This window comes from Anabrus simplex, chromosome 4, assembly GCF_040414725.1.
Source record: "Anabrus simplex isolate iqAnaSimp1 chromosome 4, ASM4041472v1, whole genome shotgun sequence".
NCBI lineage: Eukaryota > Metazoa > Arthropoda > Insecta > Orthoptera > Tettigoniidae > Anabrus > Anabrus simplex.
In genome coordinates, this window is record NC_090268.1 from 368,582,465 (window position 1) to 368,602,269 (window position 19,805).

Consider the following 19,805-nt stretch of genomic DNA (forward strand, 5'->3'; position numbering starts at 1 on the left):
TCTGTCATGGATGCTCACTAGTTCTGCATAACAACTGACGCAACGTTTACGTACTTTTCTATTTCGGCCACCTTTTCTTCTGTTTCCTTCAAAATATGACGGCGTTTGGGAGAAGTGGAGAGAGTAGCTGCTTTTGTCACACTGTTCCCCAAAATTCCAACGACCAACTCCTCTCTAAATTTTCCAATTTGAAATTTCTCCCCCATTACTTCATTATGTAAAATGAGCGCATTCACAATAGCAGTTCCAAGCAGAAGTTCCAGCGCAACTTTATGATACCACCTAATTGTTCTCCTCTGTACAGTGAAATAGCTGCTCAGTTGGTTAGATAAGTCAATATCTTGGTTATTTGGGTTGTAGTATAAAATTTGTATGAGGTTTCACTACGTTTTCGCCTTTCCTATTCTTTTTTCCTGTATCGATCAGATCTAATTTATGTCTCGTAGAGATGAATCTCACATTACGTTTATCTTTCCAGTTTGCTACAATTCCAGAATTACTTTCTTTGCCAACTATCTCTCCCTTCTTCATTGATGGACATAGCAGTACATTTTTGGGAATACCTTTCACATTTTTTCTTTTTCATTTTCATTTTCTATCAAATACTGGGCAATCGACAAATTATTATAGAAGTTGTCTGTTAGCAAAGTACGACTTTGGCCAATATAATCCTGCATTAACTTTTTTTTTGCTAGGGGCTTTACGTCGCACCGACACAGATAGGTCTTATGGCGACGATGGGATGGGAAAGGCCTAGGAGTTGGAAGGAAGCTGCCGTGGCCTTAATTAAGGTACAGCCCCAGCATTTGCCTGGTGTGAAAATGGGAAACCACGGAAAACCATATTCAGGGCTGCCGATAGTGGGATTCGAACCTACTATCTCCCGGATGCAAGCTCACAACCGCATTAACTTTTTAACAATAATATTACTGACTCGTTCATCAGATGAAGAAGGAACATGGGTCAGCTTTCCCTGATCAACAATTACCTCGTAAGTGTATCCTTTCGAATCGCACAAGTTGAACAATTTAACACCATATTTTGAAGTTTTACCAGGGATGTATTATCTAAAAGACGTTGGAACTGTTTAAGATGTTGTCCAGTGGCATCGAACCATGAAAGGTTTATTTTCTGTCCTACCTGAATCACTGGTGTTTGAAGGCCTGGTTGTACGTTTGCAGATATCTGCCCTGTGTGTTGTGTTCGTTGTCGCAGCTGATCCCCAGATGGTTGTCCGTTAACTTGACGCAGAAGGTTGTCCCTCTTTTGTATTTTACGTGGACGAGGCCGATCTTCTTCCTCCAAGCCCTCGACGTATGAATCATCTGAAGTACTTTCAGATGAAGCCACATATGATGAACCACTGTCATTTGCGTCTTCTGCATCATCATCGCTTACGGAAAGAATTGCGGCTGATGAAGGCGTTTCCCGCAGTCGGTTTGGAGTCTCATGAGCAGTTGACGGAAGGAGATCTGGAATGCACGTGCTTGATTCGCAAGAGTTAATTTCAATTTCGTTTTCCTCATCGTCCTCCGAAATAATCTCTTGGAGTAATTTAGAAATATTTTCCACCTTTATGCCATTTATTCTGCAAAAAACAATATTGTTCACTAGATACCCCAAGCAGTGATATAATGTACGATATGTCTCAAAATATAACTAATACATATCTTTGATTCATTTGAAACGTAAGAAATTCAGCTCACTTACCGAGTCATTGTAAGAATTATATCAGCAGAACTGCGTACACACTTAACATGTAGCTTCACAACACTACGTCGATCAAAACAAACAATGCTGCATAAAGACCGCCAGTTTCAATGAGGTCGCCGGCGGGTCACAGAGTGCGCGCGAACCCCGTGCGTTACTTGTGGACGATGAGACACGCCGGGCGGTCTCAGCACACAGTGCACACAGTGCACCCTAACGCCTATAGGCTGTACTTAAGATGTGTAATAGTATGTAATATATCCATTAAAGTTCAAGTATCTCTGATTTTTCACTTCGTTCCTTATGAATAAACTCGGAAAACAATACGCCGTCGTCAACGTGTTACAAAGCCAGACCTGCTCTGGTGATATCTAAATACAGCAGTGTCTCAAACGTTCACGTAGGATATTTGAAAGTGTCTTCCAAACGTGTGATATTAGCGAAATAATTCTATAGCTGGCACATAAAGGACTGAAGTAGACTAATCCTTCATCCAACTCCATTGCCCCATGTGCTGTTATATAATTCATCCATATTAACCGCACTTGGTTCCGTGAAGGCCTTGAGCACCTCAGAGGTAATGAGATCAGGTCCAGGTGCATTATTATTCCCAAGTTTGGCAATACATTTTCTTACTTTTTCCTTTAAGATGTATGGTCTTTTCATTTATTGAATTTCTCTACGAGTACGTTTTCTGTCAGTGTCATAGTGCAAAGTGTTGCACATACTGTGGTAAGGACCTGTACTACTACTGTCAGACAAACATCCAGATGCGTAGACTGTAGTTTTGATCTGGAAGATGAATATTTACTTCTGTGCTATTTCAACTATGGTATGGTTATGCGGAAGACATAGTAAAATGTTTATGGCATTGGAGATAAGTTTACTGAAAATGTAGTGAAGTTTAGCCTGGTGGTATACCTGTTCCCGTGTGTTTACCTTGTTTAACACTATTTACAATTTTGGTATTGTATTAGAAGAGTCTAATATTAGACTATTATTAGGCTATAGTGTGCAATTTCCAGCCAAGAAAATAATTAGGACTGACATATACACACATGAAAAAATGTTAAAATTAACCGAGAATGTAACGAATTACAAAAAATGAGTTGTATAAATAAAAAGACTGATAGTTTTTCGTAGACACAAAGGGTAAAATATTGCTTTTTTCTAGAAGTAATTAAGAGGATGCGTATTCCGACGAAAGTAAAGTTTGTATTCGTAATCGATACCTCCAATTTTGTTAAGATATAAAATAAATCGGAAAATCCACATATCTGTTAGGCTGTCATGCGTGCGGTGGAGGATTGTTAATTTAATATTGTTTATTATTGAATTAATGTTGCAAATTTAGTAAGTAGTTATTTTAGTTTTCGAAAAAAATGGCTTTTTTTACAAGTTGCTTTACGTCGCACCGACGCAGATAAATCTTATGCCGACTATGCGATAGGAAAGGGCTAGTAGTGGAAGGAAGCGGCCGTGACCTTAATTAAGGTACGGCCCCAGCATTTACTGGTGCGAAAATAGGAAACCACGGAAACCATCTTCAGGGCTGTCGACAGTGGGGTTTGAACCCACCGTCTACCGAATACTGGATACTGGCCGCACTTAAGCAGCTATTGAGTTCGGTCAAGACAATGTTAGAGTAGTAGCTAGCATTTATCTCACATTAGAGTAAATACTTAGTAGTAAGTTGTCATGAAGTGAAAGAAATAGAACCTTTTCAACGTCCCCATTCAACGGATGAATCACCATGAACAGCTTCATATACCCTCACTCCATACGAGCGGTGCGGAGAGGTTTGGAATTGAACCCGCACCTTTGATACGCACTCTAGGAATTATATACTACTACCTCCAGTACCCTGACGACCAACATTTAGATAGTTTAAAAAATCCAATCAATGGGACTCGAGCCGGAAAAATTTGAAATAGTTAAACATCAAGTTACGTCCACACAAATCAAGGGATAGTATTCATGGGCCCTTATTGATATAAGGTGGTTGTTCAATATGCTTTAGCATGCAAATGCAGTGAGAAATTAAGAAATTCTGAAAGTTCCTAATAATTCAGTGGCAAGTCAATGAACATAATGAATCATTAACATGGTTCATTCTGTTGACACTTACTGACGTAGATTTCATCTCGTGGATTTGTCAGCTAACAAGTTATCCGTGACAATTCTATATGACAAAACTTTGGTTGGCCAGGAATCAATAAAACTGCAGAGAAGAACAAAAACGCTTTATCATTTAATCTCATTTCTTTTTCTGTTTGCCTCTTTTTCGCGCTGCTCTTAAACGCTGCGAGAGAAGCTAAAGGAGACTGGGAAGTGAATTTCCTGGTAATTCATTTCATTGTCTGGTTCTTTTTCTGGCAGAAGATCGATAGCAGTTTTTGCGATGTTGGGGGGGGGAGGGGTCACTCCTCCGCCATCCTAACATATCTCGTGTTTACGCCGGGGTTTTAAAGCCTAATTCCCTCTCGGACCCTATGTAGGTAAAATTTCGAACAGGAGATTCACCGGCTTCAATTGCTGGTGTTCGAGATGGAAAGCCATCAGCTAATCCAATACGCTAATAGTACCCCAATAATAATAATAATAATAATAATAATAATAATAATAATAATAATAATAATAATAATAATAGTAATAAATTGATTTATTTATAACTTATCTACAATAAATTTGCAAATGTTTCGTAGGATATTATAGGGTACATTATATTTTAAATTATTTACACCTACAAAGCACTTGATATACCTACCTACCGGCGAATATGTTTCATATTTGTTTACATTGTTGCAATCCTTGCTGTTTACAGCATTATTAAGGGTTGTACATTTGCATTAGCATAATTAGTATGATCATTTCGTCCTGTGTTGTGGGATTTTATCAGTCTCTGAATGTATCATTCTAAATAGATAAATCAGAGATATATTTTTTCATTAATGGGCAAATATTAAATTGTAATTTTATTTTTTATGGTCCATAGTTACACATGATTTTTTAGTTGATATTTTCTTCTTAAGTGTGTCAATTCTGTGGGCAACTTGTTCCAAAAAATTAAGAACTACAACTTGTAGTGTTCTGGAGCCTTGTTTGTTGTAGTACCAGATGATCTGAAAATAACTTCTATACCTCAGTCTTGTTTCATATGTATGTATTTTTTTTGCTAGTGGCTTTACGTCACACCGACATAAATAGGTCTTATGGCGACGATGGGATAGGAAAGGCCTAGGAGTTGGAAGGAAGCGGCCGTGCCTTAATTAAGGTACAGCCCTAGCATTTGCCTGGTGTGTAAATGGGAAACCACGGAAAACCATCTTCAGGGCTGCCGACAGTGGGATTCGAACTCACTATCTCCCGGATGCAAGCTCACAGCCGAGCGCCCCCAACCGCACGGCCAACTCGCCCGGTCACATGTACGTTCATTTACAAATCTATATTGTGTCTTCCAAAAATTTCGTTTAATTATGTTGTACATATAAAGCTGTACTACAAGTGTTTTTTAATTAGCTTTACGTCGCACCGACACAGATTGGTCTTACGATGACGATAGGATAGGAAATTTCTAGGAGTGAGAAGGAAGCGGCCGTGGCCTTAATTAAGGTACAACCCCAGCATTTTCCAGCTGTGGAAATGGGAAACCACGGAAAGCCAACTTCAGGGCTGCCAACAGTGGGGCTCGAACCCACTATCTCCCGGATACAAGCTCACAGCTGCGCGCCACTAAGCGAACGGCCAGTTCGCCCGGTCACCACTACTACTACTATTACTACTACTGCAGTAATAATATAATTATAATGAAAGTTTAATTCTACTTCAATTCATGTGGTTATGAAGAGACGCATATTATTTTTACAATGAAATAGGTTTCCAGTACCTGCACTATTCTTAAAACGGGACTGAATCCTTTCATATAATACCGGCGATATTACGAGTGTGTGATCACACAACCAGCAAGAATAAATGAATAATTCTTCTATGTAGAACGATCTTAGTTTCGACTAATTTCAATAAAATGAAATGCCGCAGCAGTAGAAGACTGCCCATGTATGTTGGTCCTATGTACTAATAAACTGCGATGGTAATAATAACGCTCAACTCACTAACTAGCTCCCTCTTGAATTTAGCAAAAGTGTACTTGAGCAGATGCTACAAAGTTATCTGCACTCGCAATATCCGGTGCCGTAATGGAATTTCAGCGTTGTGTAAGCCTCTTTTGTACTTGCAACGAATCAAGCCTTCAGTGATATATGTTGAACAATTTCTTTCAAGTAGTTGATATTCAGTGGGATGGAGAATGTCATTTTAAGAACTGCACGTTTTCAAATAAGAACACCTCGATGTGAGCAGCGGAATAAATCCAGAGCGAGTGGGAGTATTTGGAGAGGAAGAAGAGAAGGATAGTAGGGACATTTTTGCCAGGAAATGTTCTGTGATGAATTCACTGTCCATGTTTGAAACGAATGTATTTCGTGCTTAAGAAAAACAGCATTAAGAATTGTATTGAAACTCGTTCACGGTAATTGTTATTTTGATTCATACAACAAGCTAGGGACATCGTTATTAACAGTGACGTTTACTTTGAGCGCGTGTATGATAATTTCTGTTGGTGTGCTTTCTATGTCCCCCTCTGTGGTGTAGTGGTTAGTGTGATTAGCTGCCACCCCCGGAGGCCCGGGTTCGATTCCCTGGTCTGCCACGAAATTTCAAAAGTGGTACGAGGGCTGGAACGGAGTCCACTCAGCCTCGGGAGGTCAAATGAGTAGAAGAGGGGGGGGGGGGTCGTTTCCCTTCTCAGCCATCCTGAAAGTGGTTTTTCGTGCTTTCCCACTTTTCCTCCTGGCAAATGCCGGGGTGGTACCAAACTTAAGGCAACGGCCGCTTCCTTCCCTCTTCCTTGTCTATCCCTTCCAATCTTCCCATCCCCCACCAAGGCCCCTGTTCAGCATAGCAGGTGAGGCCACCTTGGCGAGGTACTGGTCATCCGCCCCAGTTGTATCCCCGACCCAATGTCTCACGCTCCCGGACACTGCCCTTGATGCGGTAGAGGTGGGATCCCTCGCTGAGTCCGAGGGAAAAGCCAACCCTGGAGGGTAAGCACATTAAGAAAGGAAGAAAGAAAGAAAGAAAGAAAGAAAGAAAGAAAGAAAGAAAGAAAGAAGTGCTCTCTGTACCGGCGTGTTTCCTTGCTGGCTAAGTAATCAAATAACAACCTAACCTAACCTAACCCCATGGCACTACAGCCCATGAAGGGCCTTGGCCTACCAAGCGACCGCTTGACATGCAGATTACGAGGTGTGCTGTGGTCAGCACGACATTCCTCTCGGTCGTTATTCTTGGCTTCCTAGACCGGGGCCGCTATCTTACTGTCAGATAGCTCCCCTCAATTCTAATTACATAGGCTGAATGGACCTCGAACCAGCCCTCAGATCCAAGTAAAAATCCCTGATCTGGCCGGGAATTGAACCCGGGGCCTCCGGGTGAGAGGTAGACACGCTACCCCTACACCACGGGGCCGGCTAAGTAGTCAAATTGGAAAATATATTACTGCGGGACGAAAGTCCTTCTAGCTTATTCTGCTAACACATAGATCATCGCCTACAGTTACTGTTCTCTAGTGCTAGCATTAAATTATTTTAGAGCATAATGCTCTTTCGGTTTTGTAACCGCAGGTTTTTGCTTGCCCTCCGTACAGGTCAGACAGAGAGTTTGCCTATACCTCCCCGCACATATCGTCCTCTATATCGTTAAATCTGACGTGTGTGCTTGTGTATCGCCTTAGTTCCAGTGTTAATGGAATTTTTGTCATTACAAACGGAGTTGTTCATAAGCACAAAGGAATTTTCGTTTGTAGTGAAATACTGTTTTCAGTCGTACTTGTATGAGATGCCAACGGCCGTAGCCGTGTTGAAGCAACGGATCCCGTGAGATCTCCGAAGTTAAGCAACATTGGGCGTGGTCGAGATTTTTCTTTTTTGCTAGGGGCTTTACGTCGCACCGACACGGATAGGTCTTATGGCGACGATGGGATAGGAAAGGCCTAGGAGTTGGAAGGAAGCAGCCGTGGCCTTAATTAAGGTACAGCCCCAGCATTTGCCTGGTGTGAAAATGGGAAACCACGGAAAACCATCTTCAGGGCTGCCGATAGTGGGATTCGAACCTACCATCTCCCGGATGCAAGCTCACAGCCGCGCGCCTCTACGCGCACGGCCAACTCGCCCGGTGGTCGAGATTTGGATGGGTTGCTACGCGCTATTGGTGGGGGTAAGGGAATGGAGGAGCGGAAAGGAACTGGCCACCCTACCGTACGTAAACTCCGGCTCAGGCACACCTCTGCGGAGGTTAGACCTGCCTTCGGGCAGAATACACACTTACCCTTATATGAGATGGCAGCGCAGAAATTGTCTCATATCACGGCAAAACGAGTTTTTCAATAAAAACCATTATTCCATTTTTCTTATTCCGCTTAAGGCTATGTCGTATTCAAATCTCTGAAGAACTGTTTAAATGGAAGACTCACACTCTCTTTAAAGAAGGGATAAACTTGAGACATGTTAGAAATCCTCAAGCTAGCGAGTGCTTTTGGAAGCTTTTACAGTTACATCTGATACTCAGTAACGTTCAGCATGACGTGAAAATGAACCTATTCTTACAATTCAGTAGGCATGTGGATTATCCAGACAAAGGCTTTGGAAGAGTCAATTAACGCTGCAGTTCAACATATTCTCACGAGGCTAACTCATGTTCCTCTTCTCTCACGGAGGGTTTCAAACAATTGGAAAGAAATTCATGGGGGCTGGACGCCATCAGTAAGGAGAAGTATAGTTTTTAATTCATCGCTCGAATAGAGTAGACGTGAGGTTTTTTTTTTTTTGGGTGTATTTTGTTGTATCATGATTTTATACCACCCGAAAGTAATTTCAGTATTGAAGGCTTGAACGCTTTCCAGTATCCTCATCCTCCATCCAAGTGAAGTTGGTTCTTTCCCCGCGACGTAGCAAGTTCCACAGCAAATCCATACATCTCTCATTTCAGACCGAGTGACACCCTCATAAAATAAAACACTTCTGAAATCTCTTTGTTCCTTCTCATCCACTCAGCATCCCGTGTCCCACATCTCCATCCTCTTCGACAGTTCAGACCCATTACTAAAGTTGGGAGTTGTTTAAGTGACGTACGTAACCAATTCCAGATTTTCACTGTCGACTCTCTAACCCAACTCAACTTGGTATCCTATTATGCTACTGGCCGCAGGATTGTGAGCAGCTGTATGGGGACTTAAACAATGTAGTGAGATGGATGAAGGTAATTGGGATGAAAAGTCAAGTTGTAAGCTTCACAAAGAGGAAAGTCCTCTCAGTTTTAATTATTGTGTTGATGGGGTGATAGTACCTCATGGGGAACAATGTAAGTACCTACATGTTAATAAACGGAAGATCTTTATTGGGGTAATCATATTAACGAGGTATTTCAGAAAGGATACAGATCTCCTCAAATGGTTATGAGATTACTTAGGATGTATAGTAGAGGGCGTATAAGTCTATTTTTTTTGTTAGGGGCTTTACGTCGCACCGACACAGATAGGTCTTATGGCGACGATGGGACAGGAAAGGCCTAGGAGTTGGAAGGAAGCGGCCGTGACCTTAATTAAGGTACAGCTCCAGAATGTGCCTGGTGTGAAAATGGGAAACCACGGAAAACCATCTTCAGGGCTGCCGACAGCGGGATTCAAACCCACTATCTCCCGGATGCAAGCTCACAGCCGCCCACCTCTACGCGCATGCCCAACTCGCCCGGTGTATCTCTGGCAAGACCGCAGTTAGAGTATGGCTCCAGTGTATGGGACCCTCACCAGGACTACTTGATACGAGAAGTTGAAAAAATTCAAAGGAAAGCAGCGCTTTTCCTTTTTTTGTGTGTGTGTGATTTCCGACATAGGAGTAGTGTTACAAAAATGTTGCCAACTTTGGGGGTTGGGGGGGGGGGGTAAGACTTGGGAGTAAGGAGAAGAGGTGCTCGACAATGTGGTATGTTTCGAGCTGTCAGTGGTGAGACAGTGAGTCAGTGGAATGACATAGGTAGGCGAATAAGCTTGAGCTGAGCTTTTAAGAGTAGGAAAGATCAAAATATGAAGATAAATTTGGAATTCAAGAGGACAAATGGGAGATAATATTCATTAATAGGACGAGGAGTAAGGGACGGGAATAAATTATCAAGGAAAATTTCGATACATTTCCAAATTCGTTGAAAATATTTAAGGTAGGTAAACAATTGTAAATATGAGGCAAACAATCTCGACTGTCGACGAAAAAGGCTTCTAAAACAGTGAGGTTTGAATTTAGACGTTAGCCAATAGAAGTGGAAATGGTACGTTTTCTCGTCACCAGATGGCTCCTCGGACGCGGTACAGCGCTAGCGTTCGAAGCGGAAGCTGACGGAACCATCAGAATCAGTCTGAGAGGGTCACATAACATAACATAACATAACATAACATAACATAACATAACATAACATAACATAGCATAACATAGCATAACATAGCATAACATAACATAGCATAACATACCATAACGTAACATAACATACCATAACATAACATAACATACCATAACATAACATAACATAACATAGCATAACATAACATAACATAACATAACATAACATAACATAACATAACATAACATAACATAACATAACATAACATAACATAACATAACATAACATAACATAACATAACATAACAGGCGTACGCACACATGAAGGTATCACATTGACACAAGCCTGGAATGAAACATCTGGCGATGAGGAACGTACGAATTTGGAAAAACACCAAAACGAAATAACAATAGTGAAGGGACAGGAAAGGGAACTACCTACGTAAATCCTTAATGGCTAGCAACCAGGTATTACTTCTCGTGGAGAGTCGAGATTTTCTTCTGATGACGCAGAGCATACTGTAGTTCTCTACGAAACGTAAAGAATTTCCCCTTATTTTCTTGACACGGCATAAGCCCAAAAGCCTATATCTGTCTATAAGTACGGGCCGTGAAAGCATCAATGGCAAAATTGATAGGGAATCTGCCACCTTGTCGACAGCCTTAAATGTAGATCATTGTTGATTAACGATGATTGATTATGTTACCAGCTACATCTTGTGTCGATTGAGTACATAATAATGTTTCACCTGCGTACAAAACTGCCCATACTGCTGTCTCTCTCATCCTTCGTATTAGCACATCAGCACAATATTGAACGAAAGAAGTAATTAATACTGAACTATGAGGCAAATTTACACTCCTGTAAACTTCCTTCTCATTCCTTGCATTTGGCCGGCACTATGTTATTCAAACTCCTTTACGGAGACCCAAGACTCGGGAACAATAGTTTTGACGTTTTCAATTATGTATATAACCAACTCTCTCAAAATGTCACAACGGTATGTTAGAAGATACTACAATATTAAAATTGGCATATAAAATGTTTTATATACCAGAATATCAAACAAACTATGCGTAAGTTTAAGGAGTATCAGCAACTGAACAGAAAGTGAAAGGGCTGCTGTGATCCACGAAGAATGTAAATACCATTAAACTGGAGTACGCTGTGTTGGGACAAGGCCGCGAACTGCTTTTAAGTCCTTGGTTTGCTCAATGGAACACTCAACGACGATTCATCTCGATTATCACCCGAATGCGCTTCAACCACGGAAGTTTTAGAAGTCACCTTTATCGCATCAACGTAGTGGACACACCATACTGTTCCTGTGATGGTCAGTCGATTCAGGACCTAAACCATCTCTTTTTTGCATGTGCTCATTACCACCAACAACAAAATGTGTTTCTTACAGCTCTGCTTCACGCTAAGCAACAGTTACCAACCTGTGTAAATACACTACTGGCGACCAAAAACAGAAAAGTGTATACTATTATTGGGAACTATTTAACAACAACTTGTCTACAAATTTGATTGATTTTTTGTGAAATTATGTGATCTCAATGTAATGATGTGCAACATCTATGTCTTTTATGTGTATATGTATATATTTCACACTGTGACAATTACTTGTAATGAATTGTAAAGTTCAAACCAGCGAACTGTAATATCCAGGTGGCTGTTTGGTCTGTAACTAATCTAAAGCCAAATATTTTTTTTTTAAACTGCTTTTAACGTGAACACGTGTCTAGGAAGGTGTCGATGTTTATGGACTCTTCGTTGGAACTCGTTCTATGCCTACATACACTGAAAAACCACTGTTGGTAATGCGTGCATTGCTACGTGATCAGGTGGTGTCTTCGCGCTCACATTTCTTCCTCTCCCTGTAGAGTCTCTTTCGTTCGGGACTGGTAAGAGGCCCTTTTTTTGGGATTACCACGACTTGCTCTTCTAACGACCATTTTCTGAATTTCTGATTGTATTAATAATAATAATAATTTCGTGTGGCTATTTCTAGCCGAGTGCAGCCCTTGTAAGGCAGACCCTCCGATGAGGGTGGGCGGCATCTGCCATTTGTAGGGTACTGCGTGTTATTGTGGTGGAGGATAGTGTTATGTGTGGTGTGTGAGTTGCAGGGATGTTGGGGACGGCACGAACACCCAGCCCCCGGGCCACTGGAATTAACCAATGAAGGTTAAAATCCCTGACCCGGCCAGGAATCGAACCCGGGACCCTCACAACCGAAGGCCAGTACGCTGGCCATTCAGCCAACGAGTTGGACATTGTATTAATTATCCGTATGTATCGTCATTGTCAAATGTTAGCGGAGAGATGGGAACCACGCCTTTCTGATCAAGGACTCAACGAAGAAAGGATACGAGTTGTCTAAACTGAACCGGATCAGAATAGACCACGGCAGGTGTCGACAAATGATGAAAACTGGGGATAATGTGAAAGTTTTGCGTGTGAGGGTGTTGCTGAGGAGCAGACATTGCTTCATATTGTTGAGAAATGTCTACTGTCAGGCTTTAAGGATGGATTACAGGCCATAGATGTAGTGACACCAAGTGTAGTGGACTGGATATCGAAGCTGGACATTCCAGTTGAATTATTTTAGTATGTATTTTACTTTTTATGCATATATATTTTATAGTAATAATAATAATAATAATAATAATAATAATAATAATAATAATAATAATAATAATAATAATAATAATAATAATAATAATAATAATAGGATGGATCGGGAGAGGTTGGACTCCTTCTACAAGTAAAGTGGCAAAACACAGCCTGGGTTGCTTACCCAAATGCACAAAGACTAGCAGAAGTGTGTGTCCAGGAAGAAGAGATATAGGACAGAACAACATTAAGGAAAGAGGTTGCGGGAGGGAGGGATGCACCCGGAAAACCATTGGCCAAGCCACGGAGTATATCGGCGAAAGAAAGAGAAAGGAGAAGCCAAAGACTTAAGGATCTTTGGTGAGAGTGCGAAGAGTCTGTGTTACAGAAGGGCAGGTAGATTGTGTAAACGTGGCCCACAGATGGCCGTGTCGAGGAATAATAATAATGATAATAACAGAAATTGCACCGGTATTCGCAAGTATCCGCCTTCTTCGAACCTATTACTGACTGAATGGACCTTGGTCTATAAGCCACCGAGGTCGATGGCTGCAGTCGCTTAAGTGCGTCCAGTATCCAGTAATCGGGAGAGAGTGGGTGCGAACCCTACTGTCGGCAGCCCTGATGATGGTCTTCCGTGGTTTCCCATTTTCACACCAGGCAAATGCTGGGACTGTACCTTAATTAAGGCCACGGCCGCTTCCTCCTCATTCCTACGCCTTTCCTATCCCATCGTCGCCATAAGACCTATCTGAGTCTGTGCGACGTAAAACAAATAGCAAAAAAAAAAAAAAAAAAAAAAACAAGTCCATAAGCCCAGGCAACTTCTTAGGAATTAATCGTGACGACGACCGTGAATCGTTAATCTTTTCAATCCTTGGGGTGAGAAAACATTATCCGTCGTTTCACATTTTCACACCAGGGAGCCGATAGGGGGTTTGTAATGACTGTGCACCTCAGAATGATATTTGTCTTCACGGTAGTATGTACCCCATGAAGGATGTTCCTATTACTAGGAATAAGATAATCACTCCTGCACATCAAGTGTGTATCTTAATTAAGGTCACGGCCGCTTTCTTCACGCTCCTAACCCTTTCCTATCCCATCGTCGCCGTAAGATCTATCTGTGCTGACCTGAGTGGCTCAGATGGTTGAGGCGCTAGCCTTCTCACCCGAACTTGGCAGCTTCGATCCTGGCTCAGTGTGGTGATATCTGAACGTGCTCAAATACATCAGCCTCGTGTCAGTAGATTTACTGGCACGTAAACGAACTCCCATGGGACAAAATTCTGGCACCTCGGCGTCTCCGAAAACCATCAAAAAATAGTTAATGAGACGTAAAAACAATAACATTATTATTAAATCGGTCTGTGTCGGTGCGACGTAAAGCCAATTTAAAAAACATATTTCTTTAAGAGAGGTAAAACACTAGATTTGTTTTGACAATATTTCAGGTCTTCAAATTGACTTTACGTCGCACCCACACCGATAAGTCTTATGGCGACGATAATTTGAGATGTGAGAGAGCAGCCTGAAAGAAGACTGTGGGTGAAATGACAGACTCACATTTAGGTACTCATAGCTACGAATATTTTTTGACATTTGTGCCACTGACAGAAGGGATTCCTTGTCCTCTGTCAATGCCGGCACGATTTTTTTTTCTGCAAGTGGTGTAATGTTGCACCACCTGAGAAACAATATATTTGGTACCGTGGGAGGGCAAAATACGAACATTTAACTGGTGTGAAAACTGAAAACCACAGGCATACATTTTCAGGCCTGCCAATAATGGAATTCAAACCCACCACCGCCCGAACAGGCTAACGGCTCCATAGCCTGTACCACCAAACCAATCACTCGATTGTTGGTAAGTTGGAAATACCAATAGCAGATCCTTGTGAATTAATTTCTTCCCTTGATATCCAATCAAATTATTCTCTACTTTGTGAAATCATTTGTTAAGCTGCTTTACACCGCACCGACATAGATAGGTCTTCTGGTGACGATGGGATAGGAAAGGGCTAAGAGTGGGAAGGAAGCGGCCATGGCCTTTAATTAAGGTGCAGCCCCAGCATTTTTCTGTTGTGAAAATGGGAAATCACAGAAAACTACCTTCAGGGCTGCCGACAGTGGGGTTTGACCCCACTATCTCCCGAATACTGGATACTGGCCGCACTTAAGCGACTACAGCTATCGACCTCGGTATTGTGAAATCGTTGTAAAGGGTGACCTCCGTATTCAGTTCAACGGGAAACATGATACTTGAGGAAGATTGATATCGGATGTGAGTTGCTGTGTCGAAATAGACCGGAAGGACCGCTGTGTTATACAAGGAAGTATCCCAGTCCGGCATTCTACTACATTTAGCAGCAGAGGACGGAACAGCTGAGAGATGCTCACTATACAGGATATGGCATCGACTGTCACACCTCGCGAAGCGTGGCTCACTGTGTGCCCATAATATTGCAACATAAACAAACCGTATAAGCTCATTTTAGTCAAATATCTTTCCAAATAAATTCCACCCTCTTCTGTTATTTTGTTCAAATTCTCGAAGAGGGTCAACGCTATCAACAAACTTGTCAGGGGATCCTCCCCTTCAGTATTCCACATCGGAAAGCAGTACGACTGAACTTGTGTCAAGATAGAATTTGAAAAACTTTTTAAATCCGTTAAAGACGACGCCATTGAATAGAACGGTGAACCTCGAGCATATACTTCAAGAATAAAATTTGAATTGTTTGGAATCCCCTGCAGACACTGAAGTGAACCTGAAACCCTAACTTATGTTCTTGGATCATGTCCACGGGGGGAATTGATTAGGAATGTCAGGCACAACATAATAAAATCTAGAATTGCTTTAGCATTCTCCCAGAAAGTTTACGATGTCTATGTGTTGCTGACGGTGGAAGCAATCGGAGAATATATATAACCGCAATTGACCGAGAAAAGGTCATGGCATATATTCTGGATGTGAGGTTGACTCTAACCAACAGAAGTAGAAGCTAAGAAGCGAGCCATCTAGAACCAACCATCAGCTACTTCAAAGAATCATACGTCTCCAGCATAAGGGTTCTAGGACTCTTCATCGGAGCAAGAAGAACCATATCAACATTCTTGCTGGACGGAATGGCTCAGACGGTTGAGGCGCTGGCCTTCTAACCCCAACTTGGCAGGTTCGATCCTGGCTCAGTCCTGTGGTATTTGAAGGTGCTCAAATACGTCAGTCTCGTGTCCGTAAATTTACTGGTACGTAAAAAAACTCCCCCGGGATAAAATTCCGTCACCGCGGCATCTCCAAAAACCGTCAAAATTAGTTAGTGGGATGTAAAGCCAATAACATTATTATTATTATTATTATTATTATTATTATTATTACTGGAATTGCAGCAGCATTCTCGCAGACAAGTTGCGGAGTACATGAAGAGGTGGCATGTTTTGCTGTCGGTGGAAGCAACCGGAAAGTAGATATAACCTCAATTGACCAAACTAGTACTTTTCATATGTTCTAGACCCCACCATTAGATATGAGGTTGACTCCGGTCAGCCAGCAAAAATGGACGTGGAGAAGCGAGCCATCTATGAACCAACCATCAGCTACATCACAGAATCTTTTTTTTTTTTTTTTTTTTTTTTGCAAGTTGCTTTACGTCGCACCGACACAGATAGGTCTTATGGCGACGATGGGACAGGAAGGGGCTAGGAGTGGGAAGAAAGCGACCGTGGCCTTAATTAAGGTACAGCCCCAGCATTTGCCTGGTGTGAAAATGGGAAACCACGGAAAACCATCTTCAGGGCTGCCGACAGTGCGGTTCGAACCCACTACCTCCCGAGTACTGGACACTGGCCGCATTTAAGCGAATGCAACTATCGAGCTTGGTCATCACAGAATCAATCATCATGTCCTGTATAAGGGTTGTAGGACTTTTCTTGGAGCAAGTGGAACTATATCAAAACCCTTAGCTGAGCTTTACAAAAAATGTGGGCATTCCCAAGAATCTGCATTGTGATTTAGCCATTTTGGCCATTAAAGGCTCGGTACAAATGGTTAGAAATCACCTTAAAGTACTGCATACGAGAAGGACTAACACCAGAAAACTTTCGATGGTTAAGCATGCATTCAATATTTAAGTATCACGATATACTTTGTCAGATTTAGGCAGTCCCTCATTGTAGGATGTTCCGGTCTAGAAAGCCAAGAATGCCAGCTGAGAGGATTCGACGTGCTGACCACACGACACCTCGTAATCTGCTAGCCTTCGTGCTGACCAGCGGTCGCTTGGTAGGTTAAGGCCCTTCAGAGCTGTAGTACAATGGGGGGGCGGGGCTCATTATAGAATCTACAAATAAATAAAAATAAAATAAAACATAAAAGTATATTGCCAAAGTTCACGTTATTTTGAAGATACTGCAAATAAAAGTGTTCGATGTACTGCAGACGACGTGGTCGTCATGGCAGATAGTGCAGAAAACCTGGAATCTAAACCTGGGGCCTGATGAACGGTACGGTATGATATAAAAATGGAAATATCCATGCCTTAAGAGATACCACTGGAGAAGGAACCTAAGATCACTGAATGTCAGAGAGGGAAAACTAAACTCCAACCGATGGATCATTTCAAGAACTTTGTATGTGTATTCTATGAGGATAGAAGTTTGATGATTGAAGTAGTATGAAGGTGTGGTATGAAAGCTGCGATCAACAACATTCTATAAGGAGGAAGTGAGTCCTCGGACAAAGCTATCTTTGCTTCGCTTTGTTTTCATAACGACGAGCCTATTTAGGAGAGAAAGCTGGTTGGACCCACAATATCGTGTTCATACGTTTCAAGTAACAGATATAAAAGTAACGAGAATGATTGCTGATACAAACAGGTGGGGAAAATGGCCGGAACTACTCGCAAAAAGTCTTATGTGACTGCAAACGGTACTCTTTATTATTCATACAGAGTAGTCCACCAGCCTATTTTAATTAATGAAGATACGCAACCCAACTAAAACTGTTAATTCTTGAGGTCGATATTCTTCTGCTTGCTACCTGCATCTTAGCAAGGTAATACGACCCAAACTTCCACGAGAAAAAATGACTGCATCCAATCTTTGCTTCAATATGAAAATTACCATTCCACAAACTTACTTACTGCATGCTACTGTAACATACCGTGACGGTGACCGCCATTTTACCGTAAGGCCTTAGGTGGAGCAAGATAGCCAGCTCCAGTCACGAGTGACATCACCGAGTGAGGGCCCCATGCTCTCGGCACTGCAAGCAACTTGACAGGGACGAGCCAAGTACTACCACCACTCCGTCGAGCTAAGTGATTTCATCGTGGGTTTCTCTGACAGTGCTAGACGAAATCAGAGCTTTTCAATTCCAGAAAGATACAGGGTTTTCTCCTCATCCGAAGAATCTGAAAGGGTCGGTTTTAAGGCAGGCCAGACGAGCTTCAGCGGTTCAGTGTGGGCTCAATTCTGCCACAGATAGAGACGGTTCAGCTGAGTGCAGCTGAAGATAGTGTTGACAGAATACTGTTAGTGCTGCGTCTGAACTGACGGAAGAGTGCAGCTGAGCGGCGAGGGACAACAGGGCAGCCGAGTGACCGGAGACAACTCAAGAAGACTGCTGTGAGAATTCAAACTTCGTACCACGTACAGACTTGTAAGACTGTTTCGCACGTAAATTGAGAAGTTGCTGCCGCTGTAGTTGTACAGTGAATTTAATCGTAAACTGCTTTAGGATCCAAGTGACAGCTACAGAAGTAAGTGTAGTGCAATTGATTTAGCTTGTAAGTTCAGAGCGAATAATTTGAGTGACTGAACAATGAGAATCGAGAAACAGAGAGAGTGAGTGTGTGTGTGTGTGTGTGTGTGTGTGTGAGAGAGAGAGAGCGTTAACTAGAGTGTCTGTGAGCATGTGCAATTATATAGTATTTAGTAACAGTTAATACATCTAGAGGAAAAGCTACCGGTCGTGTATTTCAGCTTTAGAAAGTATTGCAGTGAGATAAATTTCCATTTATTCATAAGAAACTCCTGCACTTGCAGATCTTCCTGACTACGTCGTCTGATTAAGTAGGAAGCAGGGGTTTGGTGGGGTGGCAGTTCTGTGTTCATCGGAGGTTCCTCCTTCTCTATGTACAATATATAGTTCTTGCATAAGTTAGATGTATGTGTTAGAATATAATCTATTTGCAGAAGGAACTACAGATTGTTTCCTACTAAATTATGTAGGGTACTAGGCCTACATTTTTACCATTATGTGTTGTTAATATTAGCGTTCTTACCTTACATCTCCATGCTGTAGTCTGACTTCTTCAAATACAACTCTGATACGCTCTTTTAACCTGAAAACAGAGATGAAACAGCATTAAACATACAAATGTTAATGTACTTTGTTTTGATCTATTGCTAGTACCTTGGTCTAACAAGGAATGTTCAGAAAATGCTGATATACACTATAGAAAATGAAAATGGCAAAACCATAAAGAAATGGGTCATTCATGTTGAGATAGGTTATGGTAAATTTGCCCCATTTATGGAAGATTGCTCTAACTCGTTACCACTGAAAAAGAGAGTAGTATTCAGTCTGGTATTTTCAGCTATGGAGCGGAGACGTGCGCTCTTCATGGTGCAGACCTGAATAAAATCGATTCTTTTGAACTGTAGTGCATACCTTGCACAACATTTCGCACTAATTATTCTATTATAAACCAGCTCAACCTCAGAATAAGATTATTATCAACGTGTAAACAAAGAGTTTTACAATACTTTGGACCCACTGTGCGACGTGGGAGTGACAGTGTAGAAAAACTGATCATTCTTGGAAATGTTCCCGGCAAGAGAGATCGTGGACGAGTTCCCACTCGATGGTCGAACATTATCAAGAGTATAACTGGGCTGAAAATATTTGGTGCAACATGTCTGACCGAGGATAGGAAGAGCTAGAGATAACTGACCAATAGCCTCCTCCCGAGATGACGAGCTAACTAGGTTCGTAACATATACAGGTTTTAGACCAATCGAATTGTTCA

The 19,805-nt window shown here is 41.8% G+C and overlaps 1 protein-coding gene across 1 annotated transcript in view; it reads right to left on the bottom strand.

Moving 5' to 3' along the window:
- LOC136872280 (suppressor of lurcher protein 1-like) overlaps positions 1-19,805 on the bottom strand; it is a 339,284-nt gene that overhangs the window by 61,266 nt on the left and 258,213 nt on the right. Inside the window, exon 5 of the mRNA XM_068227413.1 lies at positions 19,059-19,118. Within this exon, the coding sequence (XP_068083514.1) occupies positions 19,059-19,118 (60 nt within the window). The remainder of the gene's footprint in view (positions 1-19,058; positions 19,119-19,805) is intronic.